Genomic DNA, 19,299 nt, shown 5'->3' on the forward strand with positions numbered 1-19,299 from the left:
ATTGGAGGGAATCAGGAAGATGAGTGATAATTTAATGTTCTTTTGACAGTTTTCACCGGCTGCAAAGAAAACACAACAGGAGTCTCCATCTATACATATTTTTTGTTTCAAGAGTACCATCTAGTACTCATTTAACTAAAAAGCACAGAAAACTTGCTTTGGCTTTTATTTTAAAGTAAGTTAAATTTCTCAAGATCAGATACAAAATTATTTGCTTGATTCTACATGTTTCTGTGACACTACGATAAGTCATCAATCCCTCTATCAGACAATATTTGCACTGAGGTATGATACTACTAAAATATTTTGTGCCTGTTTGAGCTTACGCTAGCAAGGGCTTGTTATGTTAAGGTTAACGGAAAAAATGGGCCCAAAGAGTCAAAAGTGTTAACATGACCCTGTCATTACATAATACTAAACACTGAAATATGATTTGGGGCTTCAAGTATAGCCACCTCAGCCTGCTTTGTCCCATAGCGCTATCCTTAATAACCTTTTATTAAAGCTACAGAAAAAAGGAAAAATAGTTAAAGCATCTGAATTGTAAAGTACTAAGTAAGAATTTCATTTTAACAATATTTCTTATTCCTTTTAGTTGTATACAGTTGGTTTTTTTTCAGAAGGAAAACCTTGTATGACATTCTTTTAGATAGTATTAATTATGGTAACAACCGGGGATGGTCATCTGGGGAAGAGAAAAAAGTTAGTTGAGATGGGCTGGAGCTGATGTTGAAATCCGATCCTGCTTCCTTTCAACAAAAAAAAGGACAAATAGCCACAAAAGGGTATAGAAAAGAATCACAAAGATAGAAAATGGAGTTTCTGTGGTGTTCACGCTTACCTGCTACCCTGGCTGTGGAGAAACACGTGCAGCACACAGTCTTACCAGCCATTCTGAGACCTGGCAAAATTGTATCAGCATCTCAGCATCAGGCTGTTTAAGACATTACTTAGAGCTGCCTCTCTGGTTGCAGGCTCACAGCAGTGTTGTAAATCTCTTTCTTGGGTGGCTTAGCCAGACTTATTAAACAAAAGGCAAAAGAGTGATGAGAAAAGAAAAAAAGATGGACAAGGAAGGAACATGGCATGCAGGAGCTGACAGCAGAAACCCAAATCTCATGATCCGAGTGATGCTCAGGATTTAGCCAAAGCTTGTGAAGGTGGCAATGTCATCTGGGTCCATCTCTCTGGCCCTGCCTGGTCAGTTTAGGACATTTCTCAGGAGCAGGACAGTAGATGTCCAATGGTGTCATGATGGATTCTTGGGTCCCAACAGATGATGGCAAAGCTCACTCATTACAGTCCACCCATTTCTCAGCATTAGATCCCCCAGAAGTCTTTCAAAAGGACCTGGGGGTTAATGGACAGGATAGCCCATCCCCTCTTTTGTCCACCAATTAGACCTTGTTTCCAACCCACCAATTTTGGGTTGTTAATTTCCGATTCCATTCTCCTTTGTTTACTAGTTATGATCTTAACCTTTGGGTGACACGAGTAGACCTTTTAGTCTGGACTAATTCAGTCTCTCTCACTTTTGCTGACTTTGAGTAATTTTATGTAACTCACTGAGCTGGACTTCTCTGGCCTTGGTCAATTTAGAATATAGGCCTCTGCCCAACAAATTTATTGGAAAGACTTGGGATTCTCCTACTTGGGAGGATACTGCCTGATGTTCATATGTTTGACACAGGAAAAGAGGTAAGCTAGCTAAAGCTGATATTGTAAATTAATGGGGGGGGGTTATTGTTAAAGAGTGAATAACACCCCAAAGAAATAACTAGTTTGTGTACAGGAAGAAAACCATCACAGGGTGTGCGGGCACCATTATCTGCTGGAGACAGACCAAGGGAAGGCCATTTTAAGCTATTATCAAGATTGTGAATAGCAGCAATGAAAAATTACACAGCTCCGGTTAGCCTTCACTATGCTGCAGGTTGGGAAAGCTCCAAGCAGCACAGCAGCATGAAAGGCACTGGAGCCACCTATCTGCAAATCTAGAAGACAGCATTGCATTGGTTTACGAGGAAAAGGATATTTTCAAAACCATTACCCCCAGCCCCAGGTCCCCTCCTCCCCTTTGTTAATGAAACCTTAGATTCTGCAGATGCTGATGGCACTTCCCCAGAAAAGCTTCCCATTTGGCATGGGCAAGTGGATTTTTTCAAGTCCTAATATCAATTGTATCAAATGCTAGTGCTGACAGATGGTTAAGAAAAGCAGCCAGCAACCCTTTAACTATTTTATAAAATTTCCCCCCTTTTCTACTTCTATTAAAGATATTTTGCAGCATCCTTATAATAACCAGTGAGTTACAGTTAATGGTAATATTAAGTGCCAGGGTGGAAAAAATGAAGTACAATGAGAATTAGAGTATCACGTGAAGAAGACTGAAGCTGAGACCAGGGAATAAGTCCACAGAATTCTACTCCCTCTCTATTTTCTAAAGCTCCACGTGATTTTACTATATTGCAAGTCAAACAAAAGAACCCAATACCTTGATCTAATGACTGAACTACTTGATTGTTAAACAACCCAATTTCCCCTCCTCCCCCCCACCAGCTCTTATTGCTTTCCCACATCTTATTTATAACTTGTATTAAGCGGAGAAAGAGAATGACAAGGAATTAGAGAACTTATGGTAATTGTGAATGCTCTGACTGAAACTTTAAAGAAAATAATCACCTCTGATTTCTCTAAAATTAATTTCCTCACCAGCAGATCATTTAGTGAGTAATGAGCATGGTGGTTCAGCACATATATTTGTAATATAAAACATCCAAGAAGAGTTAAGCTCCCGTCTCATAACTAAAACAAGTCACAGAGACTGAGCACTGTAAAAAGCAATATTTGTAGAACACTGGAAACAATTTTACATTCAGCACTAATATTTGGGAAAGATTGCTATGATCATGGTCAATTCTTTTATTTCTAAATTCAATATTTTAAGTAGTTATGAGGCTTTTATATTTGTCTGAAATACATTTAAGCCATCAGGTGTAAATTTCATTTGAAAAAACCTGGAAATTATTGTCTACAATAGTCTGCTTAGTATTACTACAGCACTTAGATTTAAAAGGACACAATCAACTTTAAATCTCTTCTGCTATGTATGGCACATGGAGTGGGGTGGTTGCGGCCTTACCCTGCCTCATGCGGAATCGACATCAAGAGATTAAATCAATGTCAAACAAATTAAAGGCAGTAGCAGGTATTGCACCTGCTTCTGAGTTACCCTGCCAATTCCTGGGGTTTTTCAATCAGTTTCCAGTTCTTAAAGAACTGGATCTTTCTTCACTGTTGCTGTGTGAAAAAGCTTTATGTGGCTTAGGTATTTAAACTGATTGCCTTTTTTACATAAAACTTAACCACTCTAGTTGTCCTCAGTAAAAATACTGAGGTTTTGGGGACAGATGACTGGTAAATTGAACTTGTTGAAACAGAATCCAGAAGTCACTTTATAGAGGAGTTTGGAGTGTGGACATAGTAACTTTAGGCTCAGGAACACTGTGAAAGGAGGTTTATACCTTATGCGTCTGAATCTCTCTAGAAATGCAGCCCTATAGGATACATGATAAAGCTCAGGTGCTCAGAGGGGGTTACCCAACAGTCCTGACTGCACTAAATGCGTACCATGAAAGTAAAGGGTCCAGTACTGCAGACTAAACTCAGACAGATACACAAAAATTGAGGATCCCTGGAATAGAGAGGATAGATGCCAAGTAATCTTTTTACTAACACCCAAAGCAAGTCCTGATTGTCCCACACTGTTCCTTCAATTAAAATAAAGTCACCTAAATACATGTAAATTGCTTCCTACTCCCAGAGTCGGAGAGCGGGCATAAAGCTCAAACTTTATGGCATAAAGCTCAAACTCTCTTCCAAACTAAATGTGCTATGCATCTGTGTTGTCCTCATCCCACCCCATGGTTTATCATTCTTTCCTCTTGCTGGACTTTATACTAGTGCTGCTTTTGCTTAGGAAGCCTTCCGTACAGTCTCTCCTACCCAGTCGCCCTTTAGCTTGCAGGAAAAATACAGGCAAAATCTTATCTGAAGGGAAGTTTATGCAAGAAGTTTACAGGATTCTCTAATTCCAGGCCAAATTTAAAACCCTGTGTAATTATAAGCCAAGAGGTGCAAGTTCCCGTGTTTTGATCACCACATATGAAGGGCAGTAGTTCTCTGATCTAATGTTTGGTAATAGAAGAATTTAGATAATTAAGATGTGGGAGGACTGTGATGGAGTGGGGCTTTCCCCAACCGTTTAGATCATTTTAAAAGTATAAAAGACCACATTTTGCACTTTAACTACTTGGAAATTTTACCTTTAATGAGTATGGAGAGTAATAAAAAACATGATTTCAGTTCACTAGGCAAATAGCTACGTTCATTCTAATTTATGAATGCAGTTCAGCATGAAGCTCATCCACTCTATAACCTTTTTTCAGAACCATTTTGCTTTTAGTATGTTTATTATTAGTGTAGAAGTAGTAAAATGGGAAACAGCCACACACTCTACCAGCTTCGATTGATTTGGAATAGCACAATATACTTAATTTTAATGCCTGATAATGTTGTTAATTATCTCCTTTAAAAAGACAAAAAAAGTAAAACTCAATTAACTTTCATTAAGAGCAACGTATTAGGATCTACATGCTAATGAAAATAATATAGATTTTATAATTAATGAAGTCCCAGAGAATTTAGTTTTAATTCTGATTTTTTTTTTTTTTTTAAGAAGACTGTTTCCATTACAGTGACAATTTGACAAACATGGGTGAATGAAGAAATCAGAAAAACAACGTTAGAAAGACTGAGAAAAACTCATTCTGCTTGTGGAACTAAAATCACTGACTGGGCTACCTTACATGTATTATAGTCTAAAATTCTCTAATTTAGCCTAATTTACATGAGAAGTCAAGTACAGAGATTATTCAATTCCCCTTTTTGTTTGTTATGTTCAGTTCACTGTATACACACACACACAAAATCACTTGCTCAAAGGTTGCAAGATAACACTATTTTACTTCTTTGAATCCAGAACCATAAAACACAAGAATCAACACACACACACGAAGCAGGCTGTGCCCTAAGACAGAGAAGCATAATTAAGCTCACCTGGCTGTTTACAGACCAACTGCTGAAGACCCAGATCGCATGCTTCCCTATGTGCACTCTTGCCTTCAACCAAGACTCAAAAACCCCTTAAAACTTAAAGCATAGCTTGTAATTTTAAACAGTTTTAAATACACCACAGCTTGCATTACAGGGGTTCCTAGAGCACTGCATTAGCAGCAGTATGCACACTTAATACAGGATATTCCTGCCCTCAAGATTTTACAGTCTAAATACATAAGACAAGTGTGGAAGAAAAAGTATTATCTTAATTTTACAGAAGGGGAAGTGAAGCACAGATAGATAAAAGGTATGTTTACATTACAATTAAAAACCAGTCTGGCCGGTGCCAGCTGAATTGGACTCGCAGAGCTTGGGCTATATAACTGCAGTGTAGATCTCTGAGCACAGAAGGAAGCGTGGGCTTTAGGACACCATGAGGTGGGGGAGTCCCAGTGCTTGAGGTCCAACCTGAATGTCTACACTGCAATTAATCAGTCCCTTAGCCAAAGCCCCCCAAGCCCAATTCTGCTGGCATGGGACAGCCGTGGGTTTCTAATTGCAGTGCAGACATACTCTAAACTAGTCATTTTGGGTCACACAAGAAATCTTTGGTAGACCTGGGAATTGAACCCAGGTCTTCTCAGTTGAGTTGCACATCTTAAACACAAGATCATTCTCCCTTTTTTCAGCTGTTGAACTTAAAGGCAGTCACATTCTATTTTAGGGCAACGGAGAAGCCCCATCTAATTAAACCAATAATTAGTAATACTGGGTGGTTTTTTAATGCAAATAAAGAAAATTTAGAAAAATTGTACCAGTACTAATGAGGAACAGCACCAGATTTCCATTTTTAGCTCACTGACTATAAACATCAAGAAAACTGTACCTTGATAATTGCACCTTATTGACTTCTCTTAGTTTACTATGAATCTCACGATAAAGCTGCTCTTTTCCCATCTCAAAAATACATTGAACATACCGCAATCTTGAAGGAAAAGTGTGGGAAAGCTGTCAAGATAGGCCCAATTTTAGGACAATCAATCCTGACAGCATCCTTTTAAAAAATCCTCCTGGAAATATACAGGGATAGTTTGTAAGCAGCATTTTAATAATAAAAAAGATGAGTATGCTGAATCTGTGAACTGGAGTAATAGCCAGACCATCCTTAGAGCTCTCAAGTCACTAACTACAGTATATAATTTTCTCTACCATGACTAATTAAGTATAAATGATTTCAAACAGAGGATTTGTACTCATAACCCATAGGCTCTACTTCCATTTAATCAAATGGAAGAATTGTTTCATAAGCAGCAGGTGAGAATTGCTATAATGCCTCCATGAAAGGAAGAAAACAGTTATTTATCAAGGAAATTCTTTGACTCTACAAATAGAAATGTTGTGTCAATGTCAGGATGTTTACAGGTATATCAATTCTAGAGGTACAGGCATTTTATTGATGAGACTATATCTTTTATGTATGATTTAATATAAAATATATTTAAAGTGCTTATGCACAAAGCACAAGTTCTTTGAAATGACCCCAGATAACATTACCAAAATTTTCCATATGTGAGACTTCTCTGTCTGATCCCCCGAGAGAGAACTTGAGGAGCTGTACAACAGAAAACAAAGAACACCCTCTCAAGAGGGCACAAATTTTAAAAGGTCATTTATGTCAAACTGTTTTAGCTGCTATTAGAACACCTATGATTACTATAGCCAAAAAGAGAATGAAAAAAATATCCCTCCCCTTCTTGTTTATTTAGTGAATTTGACAACAATGACTACACGGGGGAAACAGTTAACTAAGTACAGACAGTTTTTTCTGTTTGTGTGGGTCTTTCACACAGCAACAAGGGAGAGGAAAAATCCATTTAAAGAAATAGGAGCATGCCACTGTAACACCACAGAAGCTGACAGAGGGACTCTGACTGTAAAACGTCAAGGAAACTGGCAGGTTTGATCACAGATGAATGAGCACTGTGTAAATGCAAAGCATAGTTAAAAAAATGAAATTGCATCCAGGAATCCCAACTCTCAGTCTCCTGCTATAACCATCAGATCATCCCCTCTCCTCCCAGAGACAGGAACATAGTACAAAAATCCTGATATGCAGCAATCTACCTCTGTCTACCAGTTATGACTGAATTTTTGCTTTCAATTATGTTTAAGAAAACCATAAAAAGTCCATCTAAAAAGTGATATTAGAAGATTATTATTAGTGCTGTAAAGTCAAGATCTCAAAACCTAGGCAATACCAGTATTCAGGTAGTCTCATGCAACATTAATTATACTTAAATAATCTAGCTCCAGTGTTGATGTGCTCTTTGAACAGCCAACCAATTAATTGATAAGGCCACCTAGCAGGGTAGACTTGAAATATCCAAAATAAACCCAACAACAATGTCAATCACACATTCAACTTTTTGGCATATACAATATCTTTAGAACAAAGCCTAGACTGATATCACTTTCTGGAAGTCATTGCAAGACAATCCTAGCCGATCTTGGAGCATACATTGAAATCTCCAAGGGTTGCAAGAACCACACCTTTGACATCAATTTGGAGAACCCATGGTATTTCTACACCAGAAAAAAAAAAGGGGGGTGGGGGAGCCCAGAGGGGAGGACGTACCCCAGCAAGTGTCAGAGCCAGGGCAAACTGAAGCAGGCTTGCAGGACTTACGCCGTGGGCCTGAAAACAGCAGTGCAGATGTTCCCGCCTGGGCTGGAGCCCAGGCCCTGAAACCTGGCAAAGGGGGTGGGTCTCAGGGTATGCCTATACTGCAATTAAACACCTGCAGCTGGCCCATGTCAGCTGACTCAAGCTACAGGGCTGTTTAACTGTGCTGTAGTCATTCAGGCTCGGGCTGGAGCCCGGGCTCTGGGATCTTGCAAGAAGGGACAGTTCCAGACCTTGGGCTCCAGCCTGAGCCTGAATGTCTACACTGCAATTAAACAGGCTCTTGCCCAAGCTGGAGCGAGCTGACAAGGGCAGCAATGGGTGTTTAATTGCAGTGTAGACATACTCTTAGAGCCCAGGCTCCAACTTGAGTGGGAACATCTACACTGTTCTTTGTAGCCCCATACCACAAGGCTGAGTCAGTTGACCTCCAGCTCCGAGACTCACTGCCATAAGGCTTTTTTTTGTTTTGTTTTTGCAGTGTTAACACACTCTCATTACACTTGGTGATCTAAACAACAGCAAAACCATAAAAATTGGCCCTGCCCCAGAAAAACATGAGATATGGAACTAATGTTGCAATTTGAAAGTGACAGTCTGAAAAACATCTGCACTTGTCTTAACGTGACCATTGAACCATTGTCTCAAACCAGAAGAATAAGAAAGTCCTACCTTGATTGAAGCAACATGGAGCAAGGTCTCTCCTCTGTGATTCCTTTTGGTAGTTGTGTTATTACTAGGAGACTTCTTCAAGAGGGAAGGACTGTGTGTGGTTTCCATTTGATTATGAGTATTTGAAGTGAATGGGGTAGAGGGAGTTTTTGAAAGTGAAGGGCTATTTATTTCTTGAAAAATTGCAGAGCTTCTTGTCTTTGATACAGTGCCACCAGTAAGTTTAAATGCAGGAGAGGAGATATGAACTGGAGTTCCATGTTTAATAGTTGGAGAGATTTTAATAGTGCTCATGGCAGTTACCGCAGGATTGCAAACACCTTGGTTGACTGAGTGCGTATCAGCACTCTGGTCACTTCTTCTCAGTCTTTTAGAATGACAAACAGTGGAAGATATGGACTGCTGCCTTCTGCGCTTTAAAGGAGTAATTTCATTTTCTGATGGCAGAGGTTTCTCTGTATTCATTGTGTTAACTTGTGCAGAGCTATCTTTATCCTCTGTGGGTTTTACATGTGTGGCCATTTCCAAGTGGGACACACTTCCATCCTTACGGTCGGTTTCCATTACAGACTCCTGTCCTACTGTCTCTTCCATATTATTTGGTTCGGGACTGCATAAAACTAATGGCTGGCTGCAAAAGGTCACAGTCTTCTCTTTAAATTCATCTTGGGTCTCCCCTTCAGTTCCACTGCCCTCTTTCTGCTTTTCCTTCTCTATACCCCATACTTGGTTGATGTGCGCTAGACTCTTTTTCTTCAGCTTTTTCTTCGATCTGTGTGGTGGTGGTTCCTTGGTCATCTTGGAAGGCTTCTCTTGAGGAGGAGAAGGAAGGAAGTCAAAAGTAGAAGATGGGCCCTGGTGAATGCTGCCACCATTAGTCACCAGCTGATTCTGCTTCTGAAGGGAACTGCTGTTTAGCACACACCTGATCTTCCTACTGCGTGGGCTGAACCACATTTTTATCTGCCTCTTCTTACTTCTTGTTTCATGATCAGGACCTACTGATGTGAACAAGTCTTCTGCAGAATCTGGTAGGAAACAGGGATTTTTAAAAATGAGCTTTAAGGCCAAGATCAGCTGTTTACCATTCTGGAAATAGAACTAAATCAAAATTCTGAATATTAAAAATGGAAGCCTGTCATGAGATTGTAATAAATGTATTACTTCTATTTCAGGGCATTCAATTTCCAGCCATAATGTTGTCTTCTACATATCTTCTATTTTTAGAATTAGTAGCAGCACTCACGCTAACTCAAGCGGTAGTAAGTTTATGGATACCAGACAGGCATGCTACTTTCCCACTCTCCAACAGAAAGGAATTTGAGATAATTTCACTTTTAACAAAATTCACATGAAAAATTGCAAAGATAGATCTGACTAAAAACTCTGCAGTATAGCAGTCAAACACCAAAACAAATACTTCCAATAATCTTCAAAAATGATATTTCAAGATAGAAGGCTTTCCTATCCTTAGCTAAATTACCCTACGTATCCCTCCAATTAAGTGTAGTTAAATAGGTGGAGATTCAGTTTAAAAAAAAAAGAGAAACATACGGCATTAGGCTGAGATTTACTTCAAAAACAATACAACCTCAGGCTAGCTGATCAATCATTTAAATATCCAGTAATAGCTACGGTATATAGGCATGATGGTTGTCAACTACAGCATTATAGATTCTCCACTTACTTTAAGGAATGGGTTTGATGGAAAGTTAAAATTGAGACAAATCCTGTAACTAGTTAACCTTTATAAAGATCTCAGATCCAATTTTGTTTTAATAACTGGTATCTAAAAAAGGAATGGCTTGATTGCAAACAGATGCACAATATAAAATGCAGATATTTACTTTCATCTTGTCTTCACTGTTTACACAACTAGCAGAGTCTACTCTAAAATATTTACCTTGATATAACTATCATTCATCTCTATGGACTAGAGCAGTACTACTCAAAGTGGTGGTCCGAGCCATCAGCTGCTGGTCTGCGTGCACATTGGGGAAAAAAAATTGCCGGTACCACACATCAGATAGCTTGAGAAGCACTGGACTAGAGAACAAGAGTTAAATAAATTTGCAAGTTTCAGAGAAGCAGCCGTGTTAGTCTGTATTCGCAAAAAGAAAAGGAGTGCTTGTGGCACCTTAGAGACTAACCCATTTATTTGAGCATAAGCTTTCGTGAGCTACAGCTCACTTCATCGGATGCATCCGATGAAGTGAGCTGTGGCTCACGAAAGCTTATGCTCAAATAAATGGGTTAGTCTCTAAGGTGCCACAAGCACTCCTTTTCTTTTTATAAATTTGCAAGAGTCATGTGTGTAGAGATTTTGTACCAGCCCAGATTATTTTAACACATATAGCACAATAAGAGAAAAGTCCTAGAGATATCGTGATGACAGGCACTATCTTTCAGTAGTACAAATTCTAAAGCAATATTAATATAATTAAATATTTGCATAGCATGTTATGCTTCAGATGTACCACTTGTGACATCAGTAGTGCTTGGAAAATGGATTACAGAGATTCTCAAACTGATCTGTGGACTACTGACAGTAAACAGAGGGCTGGCTGGTCATATGGAAGTCAGACTCCTCAATTTTAGATTAGTTGCATTAAAAGAATGCTGAAAATACACTGAATACTTTCCTAGTATTTTTCCTATAAGCAATTGCTTCAGTTGCTATATGGATATTGCATGATTATTAATAGGAGGAGATACATTCAAAAGACTATTAAATGTGGTCTATACTCTGAGAAAATTTGAGTATTCCCAGATTTCCAGACACTTACTAGCCACAGGCCAATATAAAAGATGAGCCATAGAAATTTAGCCACCTACCTAGCTTCTAGGAAGGGGACTACTAGACTCTTACAAGGTATTGTCCCTGGATCCTCTCCAGAGGCTTCATCTTTCAGAAGAACCATTGCTTAGTAGTATCAGCGACAGGTGAATCTTTCCACCTGGCTACTGGAAAAAAACAACAACACTCACTCTCCTACCTATTTAGGGACTCTCACATGGGGGAGAAAAGACAATTAGGACAAGTGCCAACTCTACTCCTTTTTAGGGGGCAAGGGATAGCTCAGTGGTTTGAGCATTGGCCTGCTAAACCCAGGGTTGTGAGTTCAATCCTTGAGGGGGTCATTTAGGGATCTGGGGCAAAAATTGGGGATTGGTCCTGCTTTGAGCAGGGGGTTGGACTAGATGACCTCCTGAGGTCCCTTCCAACCCTGATATTCTATGATGCAGATGCAGAGGCTTTCAGAGTTTTGTGAGAGAGGAAACACACCTGAGACACTGAACCCTCAACTCCTCCTTTCTGTAACCCCATCCCAGATTAACACGTGTTCAGTAGGGGTGGAAGACAATCGATTTCTTTCTATTCTATCTGCAGAAGGACATTCACATGGATCTATGTTACAATTTAAGAATTGTATATTAGCTACAAAAAGGAAGTTCTCACAGTCATTTATACAGAGGCCATTACAATAATTAAGAACACTCAATTAAGCCTCCGTCAGAAAAAGTTGCAAGTAGATTTTGATCCAAAGGAATCATATGCTGCTTCCAAGATAGAAACAAAAAGTTGATACAATTTGCACCTTAATGTAAAAGAAGAAAGTTAGTTGTATGTGTTTAAAAGTTAATTCTTAATTCCACTTATATCTCACCCCAAAATTTAAAAATTATCTATTTAATAGGACAGACAGATCAACACAGCAGAATTTGCTAATTCTGGATTAGCCTAAAGCAATTACAATAATGTAAAAAAACAACCCACTGTACCCATATTAAAACCAGCCTAAAACTCCTCCAGCAAATTTGGTCTTGATTACCTATATGCTAAACACAATATTCATATACATGATAAATAAACAGAATCATCTCTATTCACAAAGTCTGGTTTATTTTCACATAATAAAACCAAGTTTCTTAACGTTGACATTTAATAGAAATCAATTCTGTGGACTGTAAAATGATTCAGACCAGACAAAAATATTATGAGGTACAGAGAAACTTATCGCTAAAGAGCTCCATATTCAAGTTTTTGCTGTAATGCAATAATAAACTGTAGAGGAAAAAGAAGCAATTAGAAAATGTGTCTTAGCTATCATTAATCTGCATCAAAGGAATATAATGATGCACATTGTGTGTCTTTCAAATTATTCTCTATTATGGGTTTCAGAACAGAAGTTGAGAAATCTCTTTGACAAACTAGTCCCTTATTAAAAATCAAAGGGAAGTGCTTTGGTACCATCTGTGCAACATTAGTGCCTTCACTGAAGAATGATTATTTTGCAAGTTAAGTATTCAGCACGGGTGGGGTGGGGGGTAGGAAGGGGAGAGAAATTCCAGCTATTCAAACACTCATCTTTCGCTATTATGAAAAATGTCACAACACACACAAAATGCAATGTAATCTGTTACAGAAGGCATCCGATATGTTTCCCTCCACATCAAAATATGGAAACTAAATTGTGATCTATAAAGGCTAATCAAAGGTAATCTATTTTGCTGCCCACCAGCATCAACGTGTGCTTAACAGGATCTGACCAACAGCTGTAAAGTCTGGTTTAATATAAAAATGGAAAGAATTTAAAAAAACCTCAATTTAACTATTAGTTTAAGGTATATTGTGTTATGAAGAATAAGATAAAATTATCTATAAATGGTTGTCAGGAAAATTTATGACAGAATCTCTTCTCTTTAAAGTACATTGAACTGAGAAAATCTAGTGAAGTATTTAGAAGCTAATTTTGAAAAGTATTACTGTAAATCAGGCTTCTTTATCTCTAGTATGCCATACATTATGTCCATGATTCGACAAGTTCTTCCTAATTACCCACCTTAATTACAGTAATTATATACTTTCTAGTAAATGCAGGTAATAAGGTTCACTTGGAAGGGGAATTGTCAAAAATGGTGAGACAAAAAAGTCTTGCAACTATGGGGGATGACAGAGCTGTTAATGATAATAATTCAGAGGAGCAGTTTATCTCCTCCTTCCCAGTGGAGAAGAGGACTTTTGTATTTTGGGAAAGGGAGAAGAGTATTGAAAGTCAAATAAAAGTCATTAGCAACTGCAGCAACATACACAATACTTCAGGTGAAGGGGTTAGTAGTGAAATGTTTTTGTAGTTCTAGGAGACGTCTTCAAAAAATTCAATTCTTCATAATATACAGAGAGTACATGTACAAATCTAGAGAACATCAAGACAAGAACACAGTTAAGGTGCAATTCTACTAGACATATGGCATGCTTTAATGCACAGATAGAAGAGATGGAAATTGGTATGCAGGCACAGTAGTTGATTTTCTATTATATGCTCCATTTTGTGCCCTATATGGGTATAATCAAGCTCTTATTATATCGCAATTACTTGTATTCAAGATTTCATAAAATACTTTAATTGTTTAAGGAGCAGCATCATAGATTCAATGCTGGCTAAACAAGATAAATTCTTAAGGTATTCTAATTTTGAATTAAATTACATGTGAATTAAAAATTTAACTGTCCCATTAACACATTTAATAACTGTATTGCCACCTGCAGGCTATTTCTTATAACACAATTCCAATATTAACTAATTTTTCTTAAGATGTGCAGATTCAAGTCTACACAATGCAGATCTTTACAATTGCAGATTTCTTCTCCATATTTGTGGTATAAAAAAGGTGGTTAAAGAGATGGCACTTTTTTGAGAGAAAGAGAGCCAAACTCAAATCCAACAAATGAAAGTCCTCCACTTAGGTGTACGTACTACCAGTCACTTATACTCAAGGGCAACAAAAGTCTGCAGAGATCTGACTACTTTGTTTTCTTGTATGTTGCTTAAGACTGGCTCCAAATGCAGGATCCCAAGTGTAAATATTAAAAGATGGTCTCTCTCCAACAAAAGTTGGTCCAAAAAAAAATTATATATATATTACCTCACCCACTTTGTCTCTCTAGTATCCTGGGATTGACACAGCTACAACTACACTGCATACAAAGGCTGGTCTTATCATTTAAGACACTGGACTGGAAATCAGTCATGGGTCCTACCCCTAGTTCTGCCTCGGACCTCAGGCCGCTCAATAACTAAAATGAGGGTTAAAAAAACCCCTTCCTTTCTCCCAACTCCCCATCTGGTCTAAATAGACTGGAGAATCTTCAGCGCAAGGGTTATCAGACTAGGTGCCTTTATAGCAACAAGGACAATGGGGCCCAGATCACCATTGAAGAATATGTGCACTACCTAACAAAAGAGACCCCCATATTCTGGATCCAGTTTTTCACTTGAGGCTCCAACAGCAGGAGTCCAGGACAGACTTTTTTCTGTGTGTCTTGCAGGCTCTCTCAAAAACAGCTGGTACCCCAACACACTTAAGTACTTTCCTGGATTGGCATCCATGTGCAATAGTTGAGTCTGATACGCCTTCCAGCATAACCACCTTCCTGCCCTCCACTCACAAAGACTGCCCCAAAACTCATCTTTGTCCGCCATGCTGGTGTTACCAAATCTCTGCCTGCAAAGACAGTTTGCTCCTGATTTCCACCCATCCTCAATTACATGGAGAAGGCCCCTTCCAAAATTACGCCACATACGCATGTGGAAGCGGAATGCTGACTTGCTCAATTTGCCTTGCTACATGCACAAAAAATGCAAAGGGCAAAACCACAAAAATAGAAATTTGTCCATTTCTTATTGCCACAGGACAAAAATGTGGCTGAAAGTAAGCCTTGGCATGAAGGGTTACTTTTTTGTGGCTTTACTATAATTTTATTTGTATTGTCTTTAGTAACCCATCTGGAACCCTGCAAAAATACATTGATCTGCATTGTGCAAATTACCATCATAACCAGAAAGGTCTGATCCTGCACACACATATTTAACTTAACACTTGTGAGGTAGTTCCACTAGACACACATCTACAGGAAGTGACTAATTTCCAAGCGCGAGCAGGAGTGGCAAAACAACCTAGATTACCACAATTTGTAAATCTTCAATTCCTGCAGCCTTCTATCATTCGTCATTAGATGTAGCATAATAATGTCTTTATTTTCATTTGATCAAGCCTAGTCACCTAGTTATGTCATCCATAGCATCTATGACAATACACTATCAACATCCCTCAAGAACTGCTTTTTCCTTAAGTCAGGAATGAGAGATTAATAAAAGGTCACTAATACTTAATAAGGGAGGAATCCTCCAAAAATGGAAAAATCAATCACCACATCACTTTAAATTTTAGCACTCTCCTGCTGCAGTAGTACTGAAAAAGTGCTTGTAAAAATACTGTAGTGGTTTTAAAAAAAACAGATTAGACACAATAAAGCTCAAGTTTCTCAAAGCTGAATATATTTACCTTTAAAATAATTTCAGGAAAATATTTCATCTGTTACTCTGGTTTCCACTGCACTGCATGAACCTTATTTTAAAATACATTTCATTCCATTCTTCTTGTAATTAGAGCCACCATATAGGGAAACTTCACTTCAGACCAAAAGAACCTCATGCATGATTTTCTCCATTCACTTTGACATTTGGAATAACACTAAAGTTCACTCGATAACCATAAAAGGTTGCTTCTCAGCTTTGACTATTATTCTTCAACACTATATAAAAGTGCCTCAAGCCAATCACTTCAAAAGCCCTCCCTTCCCATTATACTCTTAAAGTGTGTACTCTTATACCACACTTAAATATTTTCCCTAACCCTATTAAACTGTCATCCACATTTTCTATCTTACTCATAGCTTTTGATTACCCAGAGATTTCAGCTGCATAAGAAAAACTCTTTATTACTGTTAGACATCCTTTAGCCTCGCTGCTTCAGTGATATCACAATCCAGTGTTTGGATGTCAAAAAAGGACTACCATAGAAGTGATCGTGATGTGAACCTTCTGAGGGAATCTGGTTGATAAAGGAGAATCTTCTATTTAGATTAATATTGGAAATAAGCAATGAGGGGAAAAAAGTACCTCATCTGTATTTGACAGCTAAATGAGTGTTTTCTAAAATGTGATAACTACTCAAGAGACAATCATTTTGCCTCAATCTTCCCTTCTTTGTCATTCAGCCAAAAGTCTGGCAAGGAAATAATGGAAGGGAAATCCTAGATCAGCAACTCTGCAGTTTTGTAGCACAGTCACCACCACAATGGTCAGAAATGACAGATTTTCACAACAGAGAATAGGTACAGTTGTGTCACTCTGGTTCTGACAATCCAAGAGAATTGAGACTTGCCTCTCTCCCCATCATGAAGCAGAAAGCATAAGATTTCACATGTACAACAACCTAATCTGAAAACTACTGGACACATTATATATAGGACGGCAACAACACGACGATGGTGAGTGAAAAGAACCCTGAACCTGCAATGAGATCGCCTTGTATAGGGCTCACTGAAGAATTAAGCCTTAGAACATTACATGCTCTCACAAATGTAGAGTATAGGATATGACAGTGCTTGCCATTTTCCTACTTGTAATTCACTGTGTCATGTGACTTCGGAATGTTACATATCTTTAACTCTAAATTTAGCAGACAGATTCTAATGAATTGTGGACTAATGCAATTCTAGACTTTTTCCCTTTCTTTAATAAAGATCTATGTAGATTTGATGAAGGAGATAAACCCAGCAACTGTTCCATTCAAATGCTGATTTTCCAAATATGATTTGATATAACCCTTCAGAATCTTTTTTAAAGACAGTTTTCTTGTCCTTTAAAAGCATATGAAATTGACCCAAGTTTGAATAGGGAGCACAATGTGGGGAGACAAGATCTCGTCTCACCTGTGAAGTCCTTGCCCAGTAGATGACGCAGTTTGCTGCACAGCTGGATCATGTTGTCTAGCTGCCTATTTATTTGCACATCTTGTACCCAGGCTGGAGTGTGACACACTGGGCATTCTGTGCCAATACAGTCCCCCACACAAGCTCTGAAAGTCAAGCATGTATAAACACAAGTCATTCAACACGAGTAAACTGGCATATTCTCTTCAGTATCCAGCTATGTTAGTAGTTGATAGGCAAGACTTTTTTATTTTAATTCCAAAAAGCTGACCATGCAAAGACTACAAGAATTACTTACAATTCACTTATCACTGCAGAAAAGGAAATCAAATATTTGGCCTGGCAAATTACAAGCCAGAATTAAGCAAAAGTCTTATCAGGAAGCTGTGTCATCAAAACTGTTTAATAAACTTTTGAATCTCACACTCACCCATGTTAATCAAAATTTAAAATATTCCAAAGCCTCACTTCTACACATTGGCATTACATTTCTGAATAGCTTAACTCTAGATTCTTCTGTCCCCTCAACTAAACAGTGCTGTTTTTCAACAGCATTCCTTTTTACAAGTGTGATAGAAAATCCAATCTATAGTAAGCTATCACTTTCACCTGTCTGTTATTAAAACTGTCTTGGTACTTTTAAGTTACACACCTCTCACCATTTCTAAGTAAGAAGTCCCCTAGGAATACACAGGTGTCAGAATTATTTTATCACTTTATTTTTTTCAGAGCATTTATTTCTGAACAGCTCAAGAAGAAACAAGTTTGCTTAGTAAAGGTCACTTAAACCCAAACTTGTAGCTTCCAAGTACTACTTTTCCATCCTCCTCCACAGAATTATATTCACTCATTTGATTACTATAGCGAAAAGACTTTTGGGTCCATCAAACAAGTTATCAAGTGGGATTCTCAAAAACACCGCTCTCATGTTTATCGGATTAGTGTTCTCTAGATTCGTACTCTGACTTGCCATGCACTAAGTCTCCATAGACCTGACCTATGGGAGCAGTTAGGTCAACACTGTGGGGTTTTTAAAGTCTCTCCAAAACCACCACACTAAGGTATACTTCTCTCTGTTAATTTCAAGGTGGGAGATTTTTTCAAAGGCACAAAAGACAGTTAGGTGCCTGACATCTGTATCTTTGAAACTCTTCCCCCATGAACTTTACGTTGTTGAGAGAACAAGTGGTCTTGCAGTTAAAGCACTGGATTGAGACTAAGGAGATTTCAGTTCAACTTCTGGCTCAGACAGACTCCTTGTGTAACATTGGGCAAGTCACTTATGGGCATGTTTTCAGAAGAGCTCAGCACCCAGCTGATTTTGTTCTTAGTGGGAGCTGCCAGGTGCTGAGTATTTTGGAAGTTAAACTGTTATCTCTCTTATCCTCAGAAACTGATATCCCATGTTACAGATGGGGATCTTTCTTCCACTCTGTATCTAACTTATGTATTTATTTAGGTTCCAAACTATTCAGGGCAGGGGCTGTCAATCTATTAACTGTACATTCCCGTATATATTCCATTATCTTGATGCAGGACATCCATTCACTGTTGTTAACCTCCTGAAATTACTTTGGATCAGATCATACTACAGGGATGGATTTCAAATAATAAATATCACAGCCCATAGAAAAGTCTCCAACATGTGACCCAATTACTGCAGGTCACTTGTATAAAGATAAATGTGTGAAAGCAACATTGTCACCTGTTTCCCTCCCACCCTTTTAATATATTAATAGTTTTCTCTAATGGGCTATGGACCAGAATAACCTCATGTCAGACTTTGCCTTACCTCTTGCTGGCTTGTTTGGAAACAAACTACAATTGAATAGCCTAAACCATCATATAAAAGTTCAATAAAACAAACAGCCACTATGCAGGAATAAGCTACCACAGGAAATGGATTGGAAATAATGATCAGAAGGTATAGATGAATAATAAACTAGTTCATCACTGAATAAATAAAGGACCATGAAGCTCATGCTCAAATAAATTGGTTAGTCTCTAAGGTGCCACAAGTACTCCTTTTCTTTTTGCGAATACAGAC

At 38.3% G+C, this 19,299-nt stretch overlaps 1 protein-coding gene across 2 annotated transcripts in view; it reads right to left on the reverse strand.

Annotated features, from left to right (window-relative positions):
* The window catches only part of BARD1 (BRCA1 associated RING domain 1), a 66,486-nt gene that overhangs the window by 41,976 nt on the left and 5,211 nt on the right, over positions 1–19,299 (reverse strand). The window contains exons 3-4 of one of the 2 annotated variants that reach the window (XM_048868912.2): positions 17,253–17,398; positions 8,474–9,501 (exon numbers count right to left, since the gene is read on the reverse strand). In XM_048868912.2, the coding sequence (XP_048724869.1) occupies positions 8,474–9,501; positions 17,253–17,398 (1,174 nt within the window). The remainder of the gene's footprint in view (positions 1–8,473; positions 9,502–17,252; positions 17,399–19,299) is intronic. The other variant, XM_048868913.2, reaches the window with a different exon arrangement.

Source organism: Caretta caretta, chromosome 11 (genome assembly GCF_965140235.1).
Source record: "Caretta caretta isolate rCarCar2 chromosome 11, rCarCar1.hap1, whole genome shotgun sequence".
NCBI lineage: Eukaryota > Metazoa > Chordata > Testudines > Cheloniidae > Caretta > Caretta caretta.